At 44.5% G+C, this 12,812-nt stretch overlaps 1 protein-coding gene across 5 annotated transcripts in view; it reads left to right on the forward strand.

Moving 5' to 3' along the window:
* Positions 1-12,812, forward strand: part of ANK3 (ankyrin 3) — a 702,347-nt gene that overhangs the window by 540,700 nt on the left and 148,835 nt on the right. For all 5 annotated transcript variants that reach the window (XM_074297039.1, XM_074297040.1, XM_074297044.1 and 2 more), the window contains 6 exons: positions 991-1,089; positions 2,296-2,394; positions 2,788-2,886; positions 5,502-5,699; positions 8,540-8,638; positions 8,937-9,035. In XM_074297039.1, the coding sequence (XP_074153140.1) occupies positions 991-1,089; positions 2,296-2,394; positions 2,788-2,886; positions 5,502-5,699; positions 8,540-8,638; positions 8,937-9,035 (693 nt within the window). The remainder of the gene's footprint in view (positions 1-990; positions 1,090-2,295; positions 2,395-2,787; positions 2,887-5,501; positions 5,700-8,539; positions 8,639-8,936; positions 9,036-12,812) is intronic.

Here is a 12,812-nt window from a genome sequence, read left to right on the forward strand (position 1 = left end):
TTTTCTGTTTGATTTGATTTTTCTTGTGCAGCACAATAATTATATAAATATGTATGCATACATTGGATTTAACACATATTTTACCATGTTTGATGTCTACTGGATTACTTGTTGTCTAGAGGTAAAAGGGGGGAGAAGGGGGAAATTGGAACACAGGGTTTTTGCAAGGGTTACTATTGAAAAATTATCCATCCGTATCTTTTTAAAAAACAAAATAAAATGGATACGTCAAAACTGATCATTTCTTCACGTAGAGAGGAGGACAGAACGAGCTTCATCTGCCTGAGGTGGGAGAAGCCCAGAACACCTGTCTGTCCTAGAGGTCCAGTGAGTTAAACAGTGACGGGCCGGCTCACTCTTGGTTCCAATTAGGCAATCCGTTGGTTCAGAGGTTATCAGCGAGAACAGACACCTCTAGTGATCTTTAGCAGCAGCCAGGTGACAGAATGGGTCAGGGGTCAGGAAGTTCTGCGTTCAGATCTACACTTCCTAGCTAGGTAATCCTGAATGGAGTCACTTGACTCTGTTTGCCTCAGTTTGCTCATCCGTAAATGGGGATCCTACTGGCACCTACCTCTCTGGGATTTCATGAGGTTCAAATGAGATAACAATTGCAAGGAGCCTAGCACAATAAGAGCGATATAAATATTAACCATCATCAGCATTATTATTATTAATATCCACTCTCCTTATTCTACATTGAAGAAATGAGGACGGGGGAGAAATGATTTGCCCACCGATGGTCAGTCACACAGCAAGTTCGGGACAAACTCGGGATTCAAACTCATCCCGATTCTCTGGCCAGTCCGCTTGCTGCTTTCCCATTCTTTGGGCTGACCCCAAGCTTTTTCATTAAAACCGCTTTTTCCCAGTGTATCCACTCTAGGTGTCTTTGGGCAGTTTCATCACAGACGAGAGAACTGACTTTCCACATGTTTTGGTAAAATATACATGGGTTTTATGAAACATATCTGTATTTTTTACCCACAGAATGGTTTTACACCCCTTCATATCGCCTGTAAGAAGAACCGAATTAAAGTTATGGAACTTCTCCTGAAACATGGTGCATCTATCCAAGCTGTGACTGAGGTGAGAAGAGCGGGCTTTTGATTTTGAAAATGGTTAGACAAAATCTTATAAAAAATGAATGTGGAAAACCATTAACATTGGTGAGTAAATTTTATACCAAAGAGGGGAAGGGAAAGAAAAAGAAAACCTATTAAGGATTAAAAAAAGGAAGTATTTACACTGTCATCTTAAGGAAGCCATGATTGGGGCTTTGGGCATTATCAGTGTTAATTGGTTTTGCCCTGTGTCAAATTATAGGCCGCAGATGCAGTTGGTCATAAGGAAGACCAGGAAAAGGGTGTGGGTGGCTCTATATGATGCGCCAGTGCCAATGGAAACCCACGGCAAAGGCCACATCCCTCTGATGGCATATCAACAAGATCCTCCCTCCGGACGTGGAGCGGCTGCTTTTGAATATTCATTTTATGAGTCACCACTAGTCCTTTGTAAAATAAAGCTCACTCCTCTTAATATAATACAGATCTCTAAAGTCATAACCTCATCTGATACAGCCTGTAGAAGAGGCCTAATTAACTATTTATAAATCTTTTTTTTATCAATATCTTTCATTTTTCTGTCATCCTCATTCTGAATGTTCCTCCCCACTCCTTTACTTGGGCATCCCTTATAAAAAGGAATTTTTCAAAGGAGAGGGGAAAAACCCCCAAATTAATCAATATTTCCCTCATGGAAAATTCCCCCTCATTACGAAGGTTAGAAGTGAGTTTGCTGTGTGGAAACTCTGCTGGGTTAAAAAGGCTGTTGAATGACACCTCCAGCGGGCATCGGTCCAAAAGACCATGTATTAAGCTCTCACATCTGAGGCAGTGGAGATCCAAAAGCAATCGCTAAAGAGCCTCTGCCCATTAGGAGCGCCCATTCTATAGAATATGTAGATAGACAGATATGTGTTCTAAAGCACATAAAATATGGGTGAGGCAGTTCTGAGGGGACGCGTCCGAAGCCAAGGGGCTCTGGAACGACATGGAGGAGATGCCCTGCCGCTCTCATTCCTCAGCTCTTATAGGGATGACTTCAACCATTTTTAAAAATTAAAATCCCCCAGAAAGTCCTCCCAGGTGATCCAGTAGGATTTACACCAGATGCAGGGCTGGTTCAGTATTAGGAAAACTACTCGCATAATTGACTAGATCGATGACCAAACTAACAAAACTATAATTAAAATCCGCATCTTGGTATGGTAATCTGCCCCTTGTTGTCCCTCAGTCGGGCCTTACCCCGATCCACGTGGCTGCTTTCATGGGGCATGCGAACATCGTATCTCAGCTCATGCATCACGGAGCATCGCCCAACACCACCAACGTGGTGAGTAGCTTTTAACGCAGAGGGGAAGGGAAAGAGAGAGGGTTTGTTGGACACTACACCCTTACTGCGCTACGCCCTTTATTACCTTGTGATTGCTCAGAGAAGAGACCTGGAGTGGGAGCCTGATAAAATCAGTTGAATTAAATGTCTTTGACTGCACTTCTTGTTGCTTCTCTGCAGCCTGTTCACACTCTATTTTCCCATTACTCCACCAACTCCGATTAAGGTCCTTGATTCATAGCCATGGAGCATCACTGGGAAATATCAGTATTTTTTTAAAGGCTAAAATACCAATAAATCCTTCAGATCTACCGGTCCACATGACGGCTGCTTGTGTGTTTCCCGTGCTCCATTCTTCAGTACTAATCATCTTCTCTCACCTGTGTGAACTAGAGAGGGGAAACAGCCCTGCACATGGCAGCCCGTGCCGGCCAGTCGGAAGTCGTGCGGTATCTGGTCCAAAATGGAGCCCAGGTGGAAGCTAAAGCAAAGGTGCGTGCATCCAAAGTACTGTTGGGTGAAATCCAGGCTGACCCACCGGCATTATTGAAGGACCCACTGTGCATGAGGGATACAAGGGGGGAAATGGACAAAATTCTGCCCTCAAAAAGCTTGGTTTTTACTCGGGAGATAAAATGTATAAATAGAAAATGATTATTATTTGAGGACCGAGAGAGAACTATAACTTGGGCAAAGGAGGTAAAACGTGAGCTTTAACCTTAAAGGAAAAACCCTTAAAACTATATAAAGTTCCTGCATTGAGAGAGACAAACATGGGGGAGGAGAGACAGAGTCAGACACAGAGACAGAGACAGAGACAGAGATAGAGACAGAGTCAGAGACAGAGACAAAGACAGAGACAGAAACAGAGACAGAGACAGAGACAGAGTCAGAGACAGAAACAGAGACAGAGACAGAGACAGACAGAGATAGAGACAGAGTCAGAGACAGAGACAGAGACAGAGTCAGAGACAGAGACAGAGACAGTCAGAGACAGACAGAGACAGAGACAGAGTCAGAGACAGAGACAGAGACAGAGTCAGAGACAGAGTCAGAGACAGAGACAGAGATAGAGACAGAGTCAGAGACAGAGACAGAGTCAGAGACAGAGACAGAGACAGAGACAGAGACAGAGACAGAGATAGAGATAGAGACAGAAACAGAGACAAAGACAGAGATAGAGACAGGGAGAGGAAGAATTGAAGTGATTTGACCAAGATCATTCTCTACTTATATGAGAGAGTTGGGACTGGTAGTCAAGTTTTTTTTTTACTTACATGCGTAAGTTTATAACCCCAAATTCAAGACTCTTCCATTGCATCACTGAAAAGTAATTAGATAGACCATATACATAATGAGATGGTTGGCGTATCACCCAACTCCATGGCACAGAGCTCATTCAGGAAATAAGAAAGGGTAGTTAAAAAGCCAAGAGCCCTGGGAAGAATGATAATTCCGAAGCAATGATGAGATTTGTAATTAACTCTAGAAGAAAAATACTCAAAGGATTCAGAGATGTAGAAATAGAGTCATCTCAGGTGACCTTAAGTCAATGGCAAGAGACTTTAAAAGTCAAGACAAAAGGCATATTTATTAAGCGCTTACTATGTGTCAGCCACAGTGCTAAGTGTGGGATTATATCAACTAGGAAAAAATTCCCCAGGAAAAAATCCCATGGCCTCTCAGGTTTCTGGAGCCCATGAGGAGACAGGGAGGTTCCGTATTTTGAAGAACGACTTCTGCCTTTAGTATAGACAGTGACCGGTTATGAGAGGAGGTGGATGGTGAGGAGATACTATGGTAGCATCAGTAATTCTTCCTGGCCATCAGGCTGTCTATTAGAATAAATAGTCTGCTTTTGTGGAAGACAAAACCTGGGAATCTTATGAAGGAGAGGGGACTTTGAGGAATAATTATTGGAAGGTAGGGGGAAAAAAAAGGATGAAAAGTGTGAGATTAACAACATTCATTGAGATCCAATGAGGAAATTTTTAAAAGGAAGCACTGATGATGAGATGTGGATGAGTGCTGAATAAAGATGGACGGGGCCTCTTCATTCTTTGCAAACTTAGGCCGGAGATTTGGAGCCTCAAGGAAGCTCCATGGTCATGTGTTCCAGTCCATGCCTGCATGAGATTTCCTTTTGTAATATCTAGATCTTACTTGCAAGGTTTTAGGAAGGGGGACCCAGTTCCTCCCAAGACAACCAAGCCCCACTTTTTTTTTTCAGTTCAAAGTTCTTTATTTTTTTAAATGTTTTTTTATTTTATTTATTTTTTTTCCAGCCCCACTTTTGAATAGCTCTACTTGTTAGGACATGAGCCTAAATTTGACTTGGGGTAACTTGCCTACAATTCCTACTTCTGTTCTCTGGGGTCAAGCCTGATACCTCTTCCACTTGACGATCTTGCAGAATCCAAAGGCAGCTATGATGCCCTCCTGATGCTTTCCTTCTCCAGGATGAACACCCTGGTTCCTCACAGGCCATGGACTTCACCCCTTTCTCTGTCACGAACACCCTCTTCTGAAACTGCTTCACTTTGTCCATGTCCTTCCCAGAATGTGGCCCAGAACTGAGCAAGGCATTATGGGTACGGGTAGTCTGACCAGGGACAAAATCCAGTCTCCCAAAACCTCTAGCTGAGGGGACAAAAGACTGGATATGGATTCAGGACCTCAGACACTTAATAGCTGTGTGATCTTGGGGAAATCATAGGCTCTCTCAACCTCGACTTTCCTCTTCTATAAAATGGGGATATCACAGATTTGTTGGAGAGCCACGTGAGATAGCATCTCAGAGACCTCAAAGGTCTTTTGCTAGCTGCCCTCCTCACCACTATTATTAGCCTGTCCCCTTTGGGTTTTTACCCATCCAAAGCCATATTTCAGTCCTGGCCCACATCACAAGTTCCCATGATACCTTTGACGTTAGACCTTTTTCTTTCTCTTAGGATTAGTGAGTGACTTGCCCAGAACTACACAGCTGGGGTTGAATCTGAACTCAGTCCTGCCTGACTTGAAGGCCAGAACTCTATTTGCTGCTCCACTTTGCCTGCTTCATAGGTTCCCGGTCTCCCCTAACTCGTCCCTTTTGCTTTGCTGCCTAGGATGACCAGACGCCCCTGCACATCTCAGCCCGGCTGGGAAAGGCCGACATAGTCCAGCAGCTTTTGCAGCAGGGAGCCTCTCCGAACGCCGCCACCACCTCCGGGTACACGCCCTTGCACCTTTCGGCCCGAGAGGGACACGAGGACGTGGCCTCGGTTCTTCTGGACAATGGTGCATCGTTAGCTATCACAACAAAGGTATGGAGTCTTAGAAAAGTGACTCTTCCTGGCTGTGTGACCCTGGGCAAGTCACTTAACCCCAATTCTCTCACACACACAAAAAGAAAGAAAGGAAAGAGACGATTCTCCCAGGGTTTCCACCTTTCCCACACTCAGGGCATTGCACCCCTTCTCCAAACTCCACCTCCCACAAGTGCAGCGAGCGGAGACCTGTTTGTTTTCATCTCGTATGTCTCTCTCCTTTATCTTGTGATTAAAACTTATTGACCCTCTCTTTACAAAGTCACAGCTCAGTTGCACTGATGGCTATCTATCAGCGGTTTTGATAGACTCAGACAGTTTGCAAAAGGTTCGGTCAGCAGATTTCTCTGGCAAAGTCTAGATGGATGAAGAGATTGGCTGATGTGGCTAGAATGCAGAGGGCCGAGCATGGTGCTCCCCGGCCAAGCTCTCTCTGCTCCTCCAATGCTGAGTCGGCTCAGAGAGCGACCCCCACGGCCGCCAGGACTGGGAGCAAACCATATGGCCAAGCGTAATTGGATTTCGATCCCCGCTTTGAGACCACAACACGCCTCCTCCGTGGCCGGGAGCCGGTGCTCATTACTCCTTAGCAAAAGCCCCGGACGCATCCTGAGATGAACTGGTCCAAGGTTTGCTTGGGAAATGAAATCACCTGTGGCAATTTTATGCCATGCACGTCATTGTTTTGTGATAAAAGCAAGTGAGAGCCAGTCACGGGAGCAGAGAGGCGTGGGATAATGGGCTGAACACAACCAGAACCTATTGAGGTTCTTTAGGGAACGAGGACCAGATGTCGGGCAGTTTTCCGGATTCTTGTTTACCTGGGATCCCAACATGGAGGAAAAGAGAGGGATATGTTTAGCATGGCAATCCGGTTTGGGTCCTGCCTCAAGTATAGGGCCCCAGGACTGGCCTGAGTTTGCCATGACCCTAATATGATGGAGTGAGGTCACTCAAGGCCTGCTCCTGGAGCCGCCCTGTGTGTGCTTCCCGGGCACCAGAGCCGTCCCCTTTCCAGCAGGATGCGCCACCTTGGGCTACTTAGAATTCAGTGTGGCGGGTCAATAGAAGCAAGCGAAGGCTCTTCCTCGTTGCCCACACGTTTTATAATCCTTAGGCCCAGAATGATTGTATGGATCCCAAGGCCCTACGATGTTGGCTAGGGAACTCCTAATAGGGAAGCTTTATTGGCTCCTGCTCGGGGTTTACAATTTTCGAATTTCTCGAGGGATTGCTCAGGGACCCACAGCTGGTGAGTCACAAGCGGTCTTTGTTCCCGGACCTCGGGCGCTCTACCCGCCATGTTACTGTTGTGTGAGAGCCTTAGGGCAGGTCGGAGAAAGTGATCTGTGAGATCTGAGGAAAGGGTCACTGCAGACTGAGGAAAATCCGGAGGACTTCCTGTCAGAGGCATCTGAACAGGGCCCTCAAGGATGAGTTGGGCAGAACAGAGTGAAGGAGAGTTCAAAGGAAGAAGGGCGTAGGACGTGTGGGAAATGGATGGAACGTGGGAGTGAGTCCCTGCTCACTTATTATCACTTGTTTGATATTGGACAGAAAAACATAACTAAGTAGGCAATGGGGAGCCATTGAGGAATATTTGGTGGAGGAGTAAGAGAAGAACTATGGGTTTTTGACTGTGGGGGGTGGAGATATTGAAGCACAAAAGCAGGAAGGTCTATGAGGAAATTGAGACAGGCTGGATTCGCGAGACATCCGTAGGGAAACATCTTGGGATCTCTGGAGGCTGAGGGCCGGGCCTTCCAGAAGGACGTCGGGGCTAGATATAAAGAGGGAGTGACTGGACAGTCAGAGCTGTAGCAACAGTAGGAATTCAAGCCATGAAACGCAGCCGGACAAGTTTGGACTTTTTTGCTAGAGGCCATAGCAACCCAGTTACATTGCTTGAGCAGGGGAATGGCATGGTGGTCTGTTGAAGATGATGATGATGATGATGATTAGGTTCAGCGGTAGCCCATTTGGGGTTTTCTTGGCAAAGATACTGAAACAATTTGCCCTTATCTTCTCCAGCTCATTTTACAGATGAGGAAACTGAGAAAAACAGGGTTAAGTGACTGGCAACTCCCCACCTCATAAAACACACTATCTTTTTTATCTCTAGATAAAATTTTCTCTCATCTCTTTTTTTTTTTAATTTTATTTATAATTTTTGACAGTATATATGCATGAGTAATTTTTATACCATTATCCCTTGTATTCATTTTTCCAAATTATCCCCTCCCTTCCTCCCTCCATTCCCCCTAGATGACAGGCAATTCCATACATTTTACATGTGTTACAGTATAACCTAGATATAACCTAGATATAATATATGTGTGTAAATACCATTTTCTTGTTGCTCGTTAAGTATTGGATTCCGAAGGTATAAGTAACCTGGGTAGATAGACAGGAGTGCTAACAGTTTACATTCACTTCCCAGTGTTCCTTCTCTGGGTGTAGTTGTTTCTGTCCATCATTGATCAGCTGGATTTTCTCTTATCTCTAACACAAAGTAAGTTCACTTAGTTCTCCCAGTCCGCATGAGATCATGGGATAGCTCAGGCCCTGTCACCAGCCCAGACTTTTCTTACAAAGCTCCAGCCGCTTGTCACCAAAGATCTACAGGAATTCGCTTTTGTTTCCTGATGCCCCCGAACCTCCTTGCGCCCCAAACAGGACGACCTCTGACCTCCCTGGGTCATTCTGGTTTACCTGTGATTGACTGAGCTTCGTTTGGCCGCCAGGCCCAGGTCCCTAAGACCAGCCTTGAATGATGGCCGACGAGCATCCATGCAATGGCTCGGGATACTCTTCATTCTCACGCTTTCTCTTTACAGAAAGGGTTCACCCCCCTTCATGTGGCCGCAAAATATGGGAAGCTGGAAGTAGCCAACCTCTTACTTCAGAAAAATGCTTCTCCAGATGCTGCAGGAAAGGTAGGAGGGGAGGCCCTGCCTTGCCCCCGGCCCTCGATGCTAATAAAAACCAAAGCAAATAAGCACGTATTAACGCTCACGCCTGCCATTATGAATGTTACTGCCATTTAGCACGAAACCAGCTTTTAGGATTGAGAGCTCCCCGGGACAGAAGCCGTGGTTACGATTGCCCAACTCTTGTGGGAACTCGTCGTTTGAAATTCCTAATTCCCCCGTTTGACCTCGTTGCCCAAAGCCAGGGCTCGAAGGCTCCCCTGAGACACATCCCTAAACTAACCCGGGCCATTGTTGTTTCCAGAGCGGTTTAACCCCACTGCATGTGGCCGCCCACTATGATAACCAGAAAGTGGCCCTGCTTCTCCTGGACCAAGGAGCCTCACCCCACGCCGCCGCAAAGGTACACACTAAACCCAGGGGGAGGGGGGGGTGACTCAGTCTAACTGCCGTTCAACACTCTCTTAATTTTCCCCTCCCTCCCTGATGTGCAGGGATGGCTTTGTCCTAATAGAAATGCAAAGCACTTAAAATCTGGGTCATCTTGCTGTTTGTGCAGAAAATGATAGGTACTTACCAAGCCTAGCCCATAAATCTGGAAGGCCTGGGTGCAAATCCTGACACCAGGCAGATGCTCGCGGGTAATTCTGTGGGACTCTTCACTGTAGAGCAGGGGCCAGAGTTTGTTGGGCATCTGCATTGGGCAGGTGGTGAGAGACAGCCAGAGAGGGCTGAAAGTCCCCCTGACACATCCTCAATGTCTCTCTTGGAGAAGTCATTTTCGTTGCAAGTCTAGGAGATGGAGGGCATCATCTGAAGAATTGCAAGGAGGATTTCAGAGGACATGGAGGGAAGGAAGGTGTAAGAACCCTGGGAAGCCTGGAGAGGGCTGGGTTAGGAAGGGCTTTAAAAGCCAAAGAGAAGATTTTCTATCGATTCCTATAGAGAATAGGGAGCCACTGCGGTTTACTGAATGGTGGAAGGCATTTCAGGAAGATCAGTTTGACGCTGAGTGGAGTGACAGACCCTAGTGGGGAGAGATTTGAGGCAAGGAGATCAACAAGCAGGTGATTGCACCCCAGTTGCACTAGGGAGATAAGAAACTATACCGGGGGGTTTGATGTCAGAGGATGGGTGATCTAGGACAAGTCCCTATGACCCTGGCTCGGACATAGGCTAAAAATTATCTCATAGTTGGCAATCTACATCAGACAAGGGAGTTTTTCCCCTTCATTTCCTCATTTTTCCTCATTCCTCATTTCCTGATACCAAAGAAATTTTCCATGCAGACTCCCCAGATATTATCTCAGTGACTGGCCCTGAGGGCCCATAATTAGGGGTCATGTTTTGATACTAACGTGGATCTTCTGACTCTTAAGCTCAGCCCCCATCCCTCCCACATCCGGCTTCCCAGTTCCATCTTTCCAGTCTTGCTCTCACTGTCCTGCATTGAAAAGTTCAAACTCGGGGCTCAGGCTGGCTCACTGCTCAAGCATAGCCCTCTACTCTTTTGCCACAAATCTTGGGAAAGTCCAAGCTCAGAAGCACAAAGCTTTCCTCCTCCAAGTTCAAGAACTCTCCAGTGGACACTTAACGTAACTTCATCTCTTTAAAAAATGCACCGAATTTCCCGAGGTTGTGCTTTTCCATACTTCGTAGCCATCAAATAAAATTCCTTTTTCTAACATAAAATATGTTAGCATGTAAGTATCTCTTCTCCTTTTTCTTTCAATGGATTCTAATATTCCGTTGGACTCAAGTGGCGTCCTTGCTCACGTCTTCTAAATAACTCATCTTTCACTCATTCGTTTTTCTGCCGAGTGACGTTCTTGGTGCCCTGAAGTTTGGAAGTAAAAAAGAGCAAGGAAGTCATAATCATAATAGAAAGAAAAGACCAATCCGCCTCCTCCACTCACCAATAAAGCATCTTCTTCAAACGTGACTGAGTTAAAGATGTTTTATAGGAGCCGAGCCAAGGAAACGACATTGAAAAATTACCCTGACTGCAATCCCCTCAATTTAGGCACATTCAATAAAGTGCTTTGAACCAGAGATTTTATGGCGGCAAAGGAACACACATTCCTATAGTTATCTCCTCCTCATAAAAACATCTCCGCCATTGTTGGAGAAAATGGAACACTTCTGTAACCCGGGAGTGGCCAGCCTCTTTCTTCCTGGACTTTGACCCTCCAAAAAGCCATTTGGGGTCAGGAAGTGATGACCAACAAGTAGTAGCGGCCTGGTCTTGGGTCACTCTTTTATTGCCAGAGGAATAATGACATGGATTCCATTTTCCTCAGTTGTCCTTCCAGTGGGTCACAGAATTCAGAGTGATAGGAGCATCCGGTCTCTCTTATTCATTTTATCGATGCAGAAGCTGAGGACTTTTTTCCTAGATTTTTATACCCTTTGCCCTTCTCCTGCTGGCCAGAAGGGTCAGCTGATTTCTTCCTCACATTTATCTTACCAGAATCATGATGTCATAAAATACTCAGTTATTACTTTACCCAAACTGTCATTAAATAGAAAGGAAATAGCCTAGGCACAGTAGGTGCTTAATAAATGCTTAATTCTTTCTTTCCTTTTCTGTTTCCACTTAGCTTAGTGACCTTATTTGGCCAGAGTCCTCAGTTTTCTCATGTTCTAACATTGTTGGTGATTCATGCCCTACCCTAGCATGATCTTTTTTGTCAATGTGCTTCAAAAAGTAGAAAATAAATGTAAGTTATTATTATCAATGCAGGTGGTTATATTTTCCTTAATTTGACCCAGTTATTTAACTTGGATGACTTTATCATTATTGACTGGATAAATAAGGATTATTTTCTAGTTGTTAGAAAGGTGTTACAAAATTATAGATTAGACATCAATTGATCAACATTTATCAAGCACCTACTATATGCCAGCCATTGTGCTAAGAATTGGAAATACAAAGGGAAGCAAAAGACAATCCTTGTCCTCAAGGAGCCTATATTCTAATGGAGGAGACAGCGTGCAGCAAATATACACAGAGCAACCTACATACAGGAGAAGAAAGAGATAATTAAGAGGGGGAAAAGCCCAAGAATCAAGAGGGGTTACATCCAGACAAGCTAAGCTGCTTTCTCTCTTGATTTCCTTCCCAGGAGTCGTTAAGTCTCAGGTACATTGGAGCATTTCCATACATTTACTTCCAATTTCCAGTTATGTTGTAATTATAATAATAATTCATCTTTACATATCACTCCTAGGTCTTCCCAACATTTCACTCAAAACAAACCAGTGCAATGGACCATGTGCACATTGCCATGTCAGCTTTGCGCATGGATTTTATACCTGCAGCTCAGAGACGTTAAGTGACTTAGCAATGGTCACACAGCTAGAAAGGATGAGAGCTAAGATTTAAACTCTGGCTCATCTGACTCAAAGTCTAACTGTCATTCCATTACTCTACAAACTGTTGGAGGCAGCAGGAGAGAGCGCTGATCTCACAGTCCAGAAGATCTGCGTTCAAATCTAGACCCAGATTCTTGTGAGCTCCGTGACACTGGGCAAATCACTTAACGTGCTTTAGTTACTTCAACATTAAATAGGGACCCACCTCACACATCTATTATGAGGATCAAAAGCGACGTTATTTGTTTTAATTTTTTAATTATACCTTTTCAATATTCACCCCTGCCAAACCCTGTGTTCCAAATTTCCTCCCCCTTCTCTCCCCCACACAGCAAGCAATGCAGTATATGTTAAATATGTGCAATTCTTCTAAACCTATTCCCACCTTTATCATGATGCACAAGAAAAATCAGATCAAAAAGGAAAAAATGAGAAATTAAGAAAGCAAGCAAACTACAATAAAAATGTGAAAATGCTATGTTGTGATCCACATTCATTTCCCACAGTTCTCTGTCTGGATGCAGATAGAAAAGAGATGATATTTATAAAGGGCTTAGCAACAATGCCTGACATACAGTAGGCACTTAATAAATGTTTACTTTTTTTCATTCCTTTTCTGTTTACATTTCAACTCTATAACTTACCATATCAGTTTCCTATTCAATAATAATAAAATGAACTCATGAATATAATTTCTTCTATTAATATTTATACTTTCTTGATCTGGTAATTTGTTGTTAGATATTTTGAGTCCTCCCTGATATTCTGCTAGGCACATAACAATGTTCTTTTTTGTTTGGGTTCA

This window comes from Sminthopsis crassicaudata, chromosome 2 (assembly GCF_048593235.1).
Source record: "Sminthopsis crassicaudata isolate SCR6 chromosome 2, ASM4859323v1, whole genome shotgun sequence".
NCBI classification, from domain to species: domain Eukaryota; kingdom Metazoa; phylum Chordata; class Mammalia; order Dasyuromorphia; family Dasyuridae; genus Sminthopsis; species Sminthopsis crassicaudata.